The sequence below is a fragment of the Phasianus colchicus genome, chromosome 1 (assembly GCF_987193195.1).
Source record: "Phasianus colchicus chromosome 1, bPhaCol1.hap1.1, whole genome shotgun sequence".
NCBI lineage: Eukaryota > Metazoa > Chordata > Aves > Galliformes > Phasianidae > Phasianus > Phasianus colchicus.
This window is the reverse complement of record NC_143436.1, coordinates 109,807,424-109,820,353: the sequence shown is the minus strand read 5'-3', so window position 1 is coordinate 109,820,353 and position 12,930 is coordinate 109,807,424. Positions and strand designations below refer to the sequence as shown.

General features: G+C 40.5%; 1 protein-coding gene across 1 annotated transcript; it reads right to left on the bottom strand.

Annotated features, from left to right (window-relative positions):
- Nucleotides 1-3,347: 3,347 nt before the first annotated feature.
- B3GALT5 (beta-1,3-galactosyltransferase 5) lies at nucleotides 3,348-10,169 on the bottom strand. The gene is made up of 2 exons (XM_031612664.2): nucleotides 9,976-10,169; nucleotides 3,348-9,486 (listed from the first exon to the last, which is right to left on the bottom strand). Exons 1-2 carry the CDS (start codon nucleotides 9,976-9,978, stop codon nucleotides 8,536-8,538), a joined length of 954 nt encoding a protein of 317 aa, XP_031468524.2. The 5' UTR covers nucleotides 9,979-10,169; the 3' UTR covers nucleotides 3,348-8,535.
- Between the last annotated feature and the right edge of the window lie 2,761 nt (nucleotides 10,170-12,930).

Sequence of the window (12,930 nt, the reverse complement as noted above, 5' to 3'; positions counted from 1 at the left end):
TTTGGAAAAGGCTGAGGTAGGAGACAAGCTGACCTACAGACTGAATTAGCTGTCTCTTACCTACATGAGTGTGTGACCCTTCTCTTTAGTAGCATATCAGGCCAAGGAGATGCTAAGCTTGGCTGTTTTAAATCTGCCTCATTTTTGTTCCTTTTTCTATACTCTTTTTCCTTTTCTCTACTGTTTTTCAAAATACTTGACCGTCTGAAAGGCATGCTTCTCATTCACAACATTTTGCATTCATGTCTGTTAGCTATAGTGACCAAATTGAGGCTTTGATTCACTATTTTCCTTAACTGGAACCCAAATGAACTGGAGGAAAAGCTCCAGAAGCAACAGGACCACATCATTTCCTCTGTGTATTACCTATATGACTGTTGTTCTCCAGCACTTTCCTGCCAGGTCTCCTGAACTACCTTCAGCAGGTGCATTCCTTCTCGCCAGTATTGAAATCTGCGATGAGTTGCAGTTGGTAAAATGAAAATGTCTTAATTCAGGAAATGTAGTTGAAAACATTCAGCATAGAATCCAGGCAACAATAAGTAAGTAAATTATTCACAGAATGAAAGAAGATGCAGCTTTGGTGCTGATAGGAGGAGTGTAAATCTGAGAAGGAAATTTTTAGTGCACTCTAATAGATCAGTTCTCCTAGCAACATTTACTTCAGCTTTAGAAATGCCTTGTCTCTGATCCAAATTGTTAGCTTAATTGCCCTGATTATTATTCAGCCTGTTCTAAGGAACTTCTTAATGCATGATAGCATGCCAAGAAAATGTAAGCATCATTTTGTACACTTACTATACTCACATTTTTCATTATTGCTTTTCATTATTGCTTAGGGTCATGATTTCAGATTGCCTCCCTGTGGAAAACCAGACTCTTCAAGGAGATTAGATAAAGTGCAGCTCTATCCAGAGCTGCCTTAGCCCTGATGCTCTTGATACCTATCAATCAGTGACATGTAGCTTGAGTGGTGCACAAACCTTTCTGCAGTACACATGAACAAGTGCTTAGCCCAAAGCTCCAAATCCCATGAGACATCCCACAGTTAATGCCAAGAAAACTGCCAGGGGAGTATGAAGTTATACCCTTTCTCTTTCTTTCCTGATAATTTTACAAGGTTGCCAGTTATAAGAAATGTTAACGCTTACACTTCTGAGAATAGAATATTAATGAATATTCCCTAAGTGACCTACAGGCGTGATCCAAACTGACACTGTAATGATGAGAGATAGATTATCACCATAAAAGTCAGCACTACACTGGAAGAGCTGTGTCTTGTTTGCATTTTCATGAAATACAGCCTTATGACTGACATCAAACTGCTCCCTTTGTGCAATCAGTTAAGATCACAAAGCAAAAAGGACAGACATTTTTTTTTCTTTGAAATGCATGTCTTTTATGTGCTGTACCTGTGATACATACATCTGCGACTGAAAGCTGCTCTTTTGCAGTAAGAGAACATAAATCCCTGGCAGAGATAGTTCCATACATTCAGCTTCTCTTTATGTTTGTGTTCACTGCCATATTTTGGATTTCTCTTACCTACAGTAAAATTTTTTATGACCTTCCAACACTAATTTTCAACATTCATATGCAAAACAAGATCCTTCAGAAAGTGAGGAAACCTGTGAGTGCTGAAAGACTTCAAGAATATTTTGAAGATTTACATATTTTTAGGCTGAAATTTCCAATCTCTCTTCTCCCATACCCCATTTATGATTTTCTTCAGCAAAGCTGAAGAAGGCAATACCACTCTGTTACAGTGGTCTTTGGCAGCAGACATCTTCCCCCTCAAGCTGCACTTTGTTGTGGTTTCATGGTTTTTCATCTTTATTCCACATCAGTGTTCCGTTCCATGACATACCTGCAAAGCATGCAGGCCTTGGCCTAAGCATAAGGGGACAAGACCTTCAAAATCACAGAATCATTTGAGTTGGAAGGGCCCCTTAAATGCCATCTGGTCCAACTCCCTTGCAATGAACAGGGACACCTATAGCTACATCAGTCTCAGAGCCCCATCCAGCCTTGAGCATCTCCAGGGATGGGGCTTCCACGACCTCTTTGAGCAGCCTGTGCTGGTGTTTCACTATTGAGGGACCAGGAGAGCACAGCCTTTGGTGCCTTCACACACCCCAGCACTAAGCTCTCCCCACCAGCACCAAGTGCTACTCCTTACCTGTCTCCTCGCCCCAGCAGGAGCAAGCTGCACTACTCACACACACAGCAGCTTACTCCTACTCCTGCCTCCAGGCTCTGTTCCCTCTTTAATTCCCTCATTGCACCTTTGTTAACAGAAGCACATGTAAGACCTTCAGGTCCATTTATGCACCAGAGTCAAACATTTACTTACAATCACTGTTGCAGCAATAACGATTAAATTAAACATGAAGGGAATGTAGCTGCCTGGAAGATCTACAAGCTGGAGGTGTAAATCACACCACATAACTAATTTATGACATTCTGCGCCTACAGCTGTACACTGACGTTTTCTAATTCTAAGGGTGGCTCTGATTTCTAAGTGTTTTTGGCAACAGAAGAATAGGAAGCTGATTACACGTGCCTCTCACCCTGCGCTCAAAGCCATATATTAAACAAGGTCAGGATGGATCAGCAGCCAGATGCAAGGGATATCAGAAAATGGCTCAGTTGCAGAGATCCGGAGATGGGACTTGGATTTTTTTCCACATAAATAATGGACTTTTGAGTTTGTGAAATGTGAGGCAAAAAGATCTCTCAACCAAAGAAACCGTCTAATTATATTTTGCAGTGAAAATATACTTGAACAAACTTTGTTGAAGGATAGCCTTGCACTCCTATCTTATCAGACTTTGAAAAACATATGAAAAATATGTTTTCTCAGCCAGAATCTCTGCAAAATACAGGTCTGTTTTCTGGGCTTGGATGTCATATGCCTTGCATATACATGTCTTTGTTATGGTTTTAATGATCGTGCATTTGACGCTCTTGTCATTTTGAAAACAAAAAATCCGTTTTCAAATCACTGCCTGCTTATAAGGTTTTGTTTGCAGATGCCATTGACTTAGAAGCGTACCCTGTGCAGATCGTTAATGACAAGACAGTTGTGTGGCAGGACTGCATGCTTAATTCTTGGGAAAGCACTCCCATTCTCAGTCACTTTGTCTTTCATGGGAGTTTGGTGCTTGCCTTAGGAAGAAGAACCAACAACTCCTATTTTAGGAAGTACCTACTTTAGGATAAGTATTTTAGGGAAGAGGAGAAAATCCTTTGTGACTGAAAAAAGAACAAGTCTCCTAACTTAATTACATATCAAAACGATAATACATTCACAGCAGAAAAAAAAGTTAACACACAGATTTCTGGTAACAAAATACTTTACTAAAATATCATACATTGGTTAGATCAACCTTCTTAGGTTCTATGCAAATAATGCAAACATTATCACGTTTTTTTTTTTTTATTAACATTACCCAGTATCCTGCACACATCCAAGAAGAATAATGTCCCTGTCAGATCCAAGATAGACAGTTAGCCCTTGTATCCCATTCGGCTTTTCCATAAGGCAAATGTTTGATTGCAAAAATCTCCTCCGTATTCTCAAAAAAAGGAAGGGCAAATGCCACCTCAGTAGTGCTGAATCAGGTATTTTTCATGGACATATTGGAAAATCCTTACCTAAGTTGAGATTAGGTTAACTGATGCTTAGAATTGCAAAAAATGTATTTATTTTTCTGTGTTCCAAAACTCATCTCGTGTTGGAAATATACAGTATGCTGAAATGCACTTAACCATCTCTAAGACACTGACAGCTCTGTTGATTCCTGCAGTCCTTGTTACTCAGTGAGAAGTGCTGAAGTAACTTTCCAGAGTAACTTTCTAAATCTATTCTTAAAAAATTAATTTAATGATCTTCCTTCCCAAGAAACATGAAAATTCTAGATTTGTGCAGATAAACTGCTAACAATTTATCTAAGTTCTTGTATTAATCTATAAAAAACTAAAAAGAGATAAGTAGATGTACACTGCAGTATTTTGTTTGCTGTCTTTGTTATATTTCTAATCTTTTCTCTGGTGGTCTTTCATAGGAAAATACACATAATTTGGCAAAAGGCTACTAAAGAGTTTTGACTGTATTAAAAGCCATGATCCATGGCCTAAGCAGCAAAAGCTAGTTTCATTTAGCTGATACATATAAACTGACAAGCTCAGTGGCTGCATTTGAATAAACAAATAAATTTGCCTTATGTGCAACCGGTTAGTTTTCTTAAATCATCTTTTACAGCAGAATCATACTATACAATTATTTATTTATTCATTATATTCTTATTCGAAGCCACATATTGAATGGGAAGCATTATGAAATCAATTTTAATTTATGTGAGCTATCAGAAAATATGTTGAGAAAATTAACGTGCAGCAACCTGAAGTGTTCACTTTGGAAACTAATTTGCAATAAGAAGGGGAACAAGCTACTTAAATCCATAACATTTCATTCTATACTGATTTCCTCCTTATTGCAGACTTAGTGGTGGCAAGGGAAATGTTTCAGTTAGACAGGCCATTAAATGCCTAACAACATATATTTGGAGGGGATAAAATATTACAAACGCAGTAATTTGTAGACATCTTGCAGAGGTTTCATAGAAATTTCAAATATGCTCCCTAGAAACAACATCCAGAATGGAGTGTTTTGTTTAAACACACCTGAGGACCTAATTATAAATGGCACAGTAACAATGAACTTAGCCCTGAAAATATAGGGATAGCTTCTGCAAATGTGATTAACACAGAGTAGCATCATCTTCCCCAGTTAGTTAGCGACATTCCTGAACTAAAATAAAACCTATGGACAAGAAAGCTAGCAGAGCTTGCCGTCATAAGTAACATTTCTGTGATGATACAAGGCCACAATCTGTTCAAGTAAGATGTATTTTAATGCTGCTCAACAGCAGACATCCCACAATGCTGTCTCCTAATGAGAGACTTTATCCTTTGGCCACGAGCTTAGCCTGATGGAAGACCAGCAGCAGCACCATCCCAGGAGTCATGTCCCTCTTGAATCTCAACACCGAGTGGAAGATAACAAGCAAACTCACCTGCCTAGACAAAGGCTCTCTGGGATAGTTTGGTTGGACTGGTCCTAACAGCTGGTGCCAGGCACAGAGGTGGAAGTGAAGCACATGCTGCAGTGAACAGATGGGATGAGAGATGCAGAAGGGGCTCTAAGAGTATTTCTCTTGAGCGCCAGAAGAGGCCAGGGTGAACATTAAGCTGCACTGTCTACTCTACAAGGCTGGTAACTGAGAGAGACATGAAATCATTCATTCGTATTTAACGTTTTTCTTTAATTTAGCCTTAGAATAACAGAATCATTAAGGTTGGAAAAGATCATCCAGTCCAACCATCTACCACTAGTATTGCCCACTAAACCACGTCCCTCAGTGCCACATCTTTACATTTCTTGAACACTTCCAGGGACAGTGACTTCACTGCCTCCCTTGGAAGTTTGTTCCAGTGCCTCACCATTCTTTCTGTTTTTTCCTAATATCCAACCTGAACCTCCCTTTGCACAAGTTGAGGCCATTTACTCACCTCTAGGGATGGGACATCCAGCTTCTCTGGACAGCCTATTCCAGTGTCTCATCACACTCTTAGCAAGTAATTTCTTCCTTAAATCTATTATAAATATCCTCTCTTTTGCATTAAAACTGTTACACTTTGTCCTATCACTACACTCCCTGATAAAGTGTTTATCTTCAGCTGCAGACCCTGTAGGCCCCCTTTAGGTACTGGAAGGCCACTATAAGGTTTCTCTGGAGCATCCTCTTCTCCAGGCTGAACAAGCCCAGCTCCATCAACCTTACTTCAGAGGACTGGAGCATCCTTGTGTCCCTGCCCTGGACCACCATGCACAGATCCATGTCCTTCTTATGCTGAGATCCTCAGAACTGAATGCAGTAATTCCAGTAGTACAATAGCAAGCTTACACCTTGAGTACAATAATGGCAAACAATGAACAGCAAAGAAAAATGACATTTCTACAAGTTACATGGAAATAATAGTGATTTAAATGCTGCTGTTAGGCTTGTTTAGTCTAAGCCTTTGCACCTACTGAAAGCTGGAACAAAATCAAATGTGATATAACAGGGTTTTGAGTCCAAGGGCAGATGTATCTCCAAGATGGAGATGCTGTTGGTTGAGCCTGGATGTATGTGCTAGGGGAAGGCAAACATCTCCTTTGCTACCCACTCAACCACCTGGTTAGCCATGTCCCTGCTGATACTATACACGTGGCTATTTTCTGAATGAGCAACTTAAAAGAGAGCAGGTTATTCTTCTAAAAAAAAAAAAAAATTCTTTCATTATCAGCTGTCAAAAAACAGTGCATGACTTTCATTTACTTTATGTCAGAAGAAAATGCACTGTCAACATCTATCGGGATGGGGCTTGTTCCTGCTGAAAATATTTATCCTGCTCTTCAGGCACAGGTAAGTGAAAAAGGACACTTACACAATTGTCACTAAGTTAAATAAAAAGAACAGAAATAAGAAAAATAAACAAAACCAAAGTAACAGAATGCTGTATCAGAATTTCTGAATTATTGTATTAGAAAGTGTCACGGAAACCCAGAAAGACCAAAACATCTAAATCACTCCTTGCTGTTTTTGTTGCTGGGTCTTTCCATCTGACCCCCTCAGAAAGTCTCAGGAAGGCTGACAGTACTTGCTTTTTCACCCAGCCTAATTACCCATTAGACCCCTACCTTTATTTGAGCCAGTGCCTCACCTCTGTTTCTGAGCATAAGTTTTCCCTAATATTCAACCTGAACACCCCCTCATGCAACTTGAGGCCATTCTCTCTCATCCTATCACTGTTACTACCTGGGAGAAGAGGCCAACCCCCACCTCTCCACAGCCTCTTTCCAGGTTGTCGTAGGGAGTGATAAGGTCTCCCCTGAGCTTTCTCTTCTCAGTACTGAATAATCTCAGTTCCCTCAGTCGCTCCTCATAAGAACTGTGTTCCAACTTTACATTTTTACTACTTCTTTGATGGTAAAACTGATCTTTGTGTGCAATTCAATGAAATAGGAGTACTGTATAAGGCATGATTTTATGAACTCCTGATTCCCTTCCCAGAACCCGAATGTATTTTCCACCATATCTGCTGTAAGGGCTTAATTCCTTATCTATGAAACCTTAAAATATCCTAAAGATTTCTGAGTTTTTCTTGCTAATCAAACAAGAAATGAGATTGGTAGTCTGAATGATTACTTTGACACATTTTCTCACTAAGTCCTGTTTAAAAAAGAAAAAAGAAAAATCCTCCTAACTTCTCCACCATACATAACCAGTTCCTCATAGGGAAAATGTCTAAATGAGATGTACTGTTTATCTCCCTACAGTAAGGGACTGTAGTTTATCTTTGATCAATCATTTACAGTAGCTGTCAATCCATCAAAGTGAACCACAAACATAAAACATATCTCCTACATTCATTGTAATGCAAAGACCAGGACACTTTTCACTGAGGCTCCTCATGGACATACAGGAGACAGTCCAACAAAAGACCACTGAGATGACAAAGGGACTGAATCATCACTTCTACAAGGAAAGGCTGAGAGAGCTGGACTTGTTCAGCCTGGAGAAGAGAAGGCTCAAGGGATATTCTGTGATGTACAGATGACAGAGCATTGGCACAGGTTGCCCAGAGAGGCTGTAGAGTCTCCTCCTTGGAGATCTTCAGAAGCTCCCTGGACATGGGCCTGGGCACCCAGCCCTGAGAGTCCCTGCTGAAGCTAGGGTAGGGCCAGATGACCTCCAGAGCTCACTGCCAGCCTCAACCAGTCTGTGGTTGATTCTGTGATATGGATCCAGCTCTATCACGCAATCATTTCCATTGGGAGGCACGCATAAGGAAATAATTCAGTAGGCTTACACATTAATAAAGTGACTTGCTATACCTAAAGCTGTCCCAAGAGTGCTGCATGGGCAAATTCTTTCACCTCAGAAAGAAAATCTGTGTTGGCTGAATGAGAGATCTCTGCCACTACACAGTTCTGCCAGTGCACAGCTACAGTTCCCTGTGCCAGGAGGGGAACACCTTGATAGCTACAAGCAACTTTTCTTAAATGCCTGTCCAGATGGAAGCACATGCAGTAACCTCTTAAGAGAGATTGGGAAGAGGGTGCAATTAGTTTCTCTAAGTGAAAGTACCTTGTTGTTTTTTGTTTGTTTGTTTTTGCACCACATAAATATTCCCTGTCCAGTAGCAGCATGATTTTGAGAGCTAGTCCATGGAGAAGGCACCTCTGTGGGCCTCCATCTTCCAGGAAAAAAAAAAAAAAAAAGTTGCTTATGTAGAGAAGGGATGGAAAGAGGTAGAAGTGAATGGGAGAGAAAGATGTTACAATGCTCTGAGGCAGAAATGGGGACTAAAACCGTAAGAAATGTCTTCAACATAATGGATGTAGAATTAACTGTGAGTTTTGCTGGAGTCAAGAGCAGCCCTGTAAATTCAAAGCATTTCAGTTTGTTAATTCAATCAGGGAAGGTGCTAGAGCACTTTCTCATGTTCTTCTGTCACTAAACGATTCCAGTAGCTCTGCTGTTCAGATAAGCTTACTTTATGGCAAGTCACAATTTTCTTAAACCGAGAAACAGAGAATGGAATCTTGTCTGGAAAAAATGTCTGTTCTGAATGAAGCTCCTCAGGCTGAATTTTTAATTTGTCAAGGCACAGTCCTATGAACACATCCTCCAGTTTGATGAATGAAATGCTCTCCGAAACATTATAGATCTTACTAGCAACATCGGTGGATAAAACATAGCCAGTCCCTGAACAAAATGGCGGGTAGGTCTTACCCGAGTATTCTTCTATCCTCACGTTCCACTTGCTTTCGTTTTTCCTTATGGGTTGCTCATGCAGTTTCAGAAAGCCTGTGTAAAGCCCTGTGGTCCTCTTTTTCTTTAGAAGCAGCTCAGTGAGGTAAAAAACATTGACAAACACATCTGTGTCAGTTTTCATCACAAAGCTGGACTGGTTACAAAACTGGTGAACCCATTCAATTCCCATCATGGTCTTTAAAGTCAAATTGTAGTATGTGTCCATAAAATCCTTTTGAATAATGTCTTTGTATTTTTGGCTTTCAGCATCGATGTCAGCCTGCTGCCCAAGATTCACAGGGGTTCCCAGGAGGAAATATGTCACTAGACGCTTGCCAGCCACTGTTCTCTCCTTCCCCCAGGTTTGCCGGATGACCATCCTGGCATCAATGCCTTGACATGAGGATGCCACAAGTAGTACAAGGAAAGGTGGGTCCTTACGGCAATCTATATCTGGGAGCTGCAAGAAGTTTCCTGCAATTCTTCTAAATGTTTGTAGTGTACATTTTTGTTTTTTGCCATAGAATATAGAGAGTCCAGTCAAATTCGTGTAAAAATAACATAAGCTGGCAAAGCTGAGCCCCACAAGGCAAACAAGCACCTTGATTTTTCTGAAATCCATCTGAAATAAACAAGAAGGAATGGCATATTTAAAAAAAATCTTGTTCCTTTCAGTGCTGCATACAAAACTCACTGCGCAGGGTTTTAAAGCTAGGTCATCCCTTTTTGAAAGCTGCCTGTCTCAGGACATTTGCCCAAACACATTTTTCTGAGGATAGTTCCTACAAGATATGCTGTTGGCAGCCAAATTCTCACTTGTTCTTCCTTGAGCCTGCCTCCAAGACAGTATATCCTCAATTACTCACACAAGAGGGCTCACTGATACCAGGTCACCCTGGCTGATGCTTCACACTTCCTCATTACTTTCAGCATAGAATCATAGAATCATGGGATTACCAAGATTGGAAAAGACCTCCAAGATCATCCAGTCCAACCACCCACCTACCACCAATATTTCCCCACTAAGCATGTTACCTAGCATGCCTTTGACCATCAGCAGTGACACTCATACTAGATGAGAGAAAATAACAGTAATACAAGTTTTAAATACCATATTTCTCCATTCATTTGAAAAATGTCTGGGTCCTGAAGACAGCAAGCCCTGGCCAATTAGCAGGCATAACCAACCAGGTTCCTCCAGTCTTCATCTTCTCTTCATCATGTTGGTCTCTTGCACCAATCCAGAAGTTGCTCTTGATCTTGCTGCTGGAGGGGCCATGAGCGGCATGTTTGACATTGGGCCAGCTGCTTGGAAAAAGAAGAAAAAGCAGTGGGTCAGGTTATTAGGATCTTTCACTTTTTGCAGACTTTTGGTTGACTCATAAACTAAGGCATGCTGACGTGAAAAGGGAGTGGTTTGCACTTCTCTGTCCTTTGGAGGAAGGAGACCCAAACAATAACAGCTCATTCATCTTTGTAACATATCAATGTGCTGCGTACATGGTTACAAACCTAGTACAAATTGTAAGAGAGAGAAAAACAATGAAAGTAAAGCCAAATAGATCACCATGCCAAAAAGAATTACACGCCTCTATAAATGAACTGAGAAAATTCTAATGGTTGAGTTACTAAGTACACGACCAGCTCCTCTTTCAGAGAACCGGAGGGAGGGAATTTTTACTGGGAGGAAAGCATTCCATTCATCTTCTCCCACATTATAACAGCAAATTTGATCTGGTTTCCCATCCAAAAAAAAAAAAAAAAAAAAAACCAAACCAAACCAAAACAACAACAAAACAAAACAAATGGAGCTGGGAAGCCTCAAAGTTGTAGATTTCATGAAAATCTGATCTCTGTCTTCTGACCAGGAATGTTCTGCCTGGACTCCCCACGCCACCAGTACTTTCCTCTCAAATGCAGACAGAGGCCTCCAACTTCTTTCCTTTCTACTCAATGAATAGGTTGTGTGTTACAGACTTAAATGCATTTTAACATTCAGTCAGTAAGTTCAATTCAACTTACCAAAAAGAATGATCCCATTAATTTTGATTGTACCCACAAAAACATAAAATGAGTAGAATTGGAGTCCTAATTTGCTTAAATTCCTTCCACAGTGAAATGCGTTTTTTTAAAAAGATTCAAGAAGGATTTTCGAAAATACATGCCAAATTCATGTTTCTTCTGATATTTGTATTTAAATTATTATCTTTAAATTGAATATTTCCCAGATCTGTATTTTTTTCAACTATGCATATCATACAATAGTCTTAAGATCATCTCAGCAATTGTTTTAAATAAATATACATGTAAATTTATGTGAGAGTTTAGCATCATAAAAAACATGCACATATAAACAGATCTCTACATATGATGTTCTAAGAACAAGAAAGAAGCTGCAGAATGGGTTAGCTCCTGTTATCAGCTTTCATGATGCTGCTCAAGGATCTGCCATTGCTCTGTAGCAGGACTCCCAGCATATGTTCATCCAGAAACCCTTCACACAAGCCATTCCCTTAATGGACGCCCATTAAAATTTCTTCAGAAATACTCCAACCTCCTTGCTAAAGCAGGTTCCCTACAGCAAGTCATTCAGGAAAGCATCCAGATGAGTCTTGAACACTTCCAGAGAAGGAGAATCCCCAACCTCTCTGAGTAAGTTCTTCCAGTGCTCTGTCACAGTAAAGAAGTTCTTCCTCGTGTATGTATGGAACTTCCTGTGTTGCAGTTTTTCCCATTGTCCCTGTACTGCACGTCACCGAATTCATAGAATGGCTTGGGTTGGAAGGAACCTCAGAGCCCACCCAGCCCCAAGCCCTGCCATGAGCAGGACTGTCCTCCACCAGCTCAGGCTGACCAGGGCCCATCCAACCTACGGTGGATGGGATACTCTTTCTCCTGTATTTACTAGGAAAATTGCTATTCTATAAAGAAGGGTTGGAGAACAACTGCTTCTGTCATGTTTAATTAGCAAAACATGTCCATGACTGCATTTCGCAGAGCCATCACCACCCAGTCTAAAGCATCTTGTTCTAGAGCATAGGTTAGGTGTGACAAGCCTACAGTTTCTAAATTATCTGACTTTCCCTGTATTTTTTCTCCTTGACCTGCATCTAACAAATAGTACAGCCTATGATTCAAGATTTCCAGCTTCTACATACTGATCTTCATGGAAGAGTCCTGGAGATGTTACAGTCTACAGAAGGTGGTCTAGAAAACAGTGGAGACTTAATAGTAATCAATCTCTTTTCCGTTGATTCTTTTGAAGAGCACCCAGTATTTTAGCATCCAAAATCTCTTAGATTTTGTAGAAAATCCTTTGGCAGTAAGCTTGCCCTGGTTATGTCTGAGTTAATATTCTTCCCCTAGTAGGGGCTGGCTAGGTATCTGTCAGCAGGTGGTGAGCAGCTGCGTTATACATCACTTTTTTTTGTTTGCTTTTATATTTTTTCTTATTATTATTTTCCCATCCTTTTTTTGTCCTATTAAACTGTCTTTATCTCAACCCATGATTTCTACCTTACTCATGGATAGGAACAGATGCCCTCTGGAGGTGGTAACAGCAATGGAAGCAGAAGAACTGGCAGCACAGAGGCAAACCCATCTAGGCCACTGCAGTGTGGAAAGATATTGCTGTCTGGGTAGAGAATGCAGTTGTAAAAGTAAATCACATGGATGCCCATGTACCACAAAGCTGAGCCACTGAGGAAAATCAAGACAACCAGCAGGTGGATTGGGCCACTAGGATTGAAGTGGCTCACGTAAATCTGGACTGGCAACATAATAATTTCCAGTTCAGTGGGCCCATGAAACCTCAGGCCATCAAGAAAGGCTGTCAACATATAGATGGGCTCAGGATCTAGGGATGGACTTGACCGTGGACACTATTGCACAGGCTATCCAAGAATGTAAAATATGTGCTGTGATTAATCAAGCCAAGCAGATAAAGCCTCTTTGGCACAGAGGACAGCGGCTGAAATATAAATATAGGGAAACCTGGCAGGTGGGTTATACCACACTCCCACAAATTCACCATGGCAAACACCATGTGCTTGCAGTAGTGAAAGCA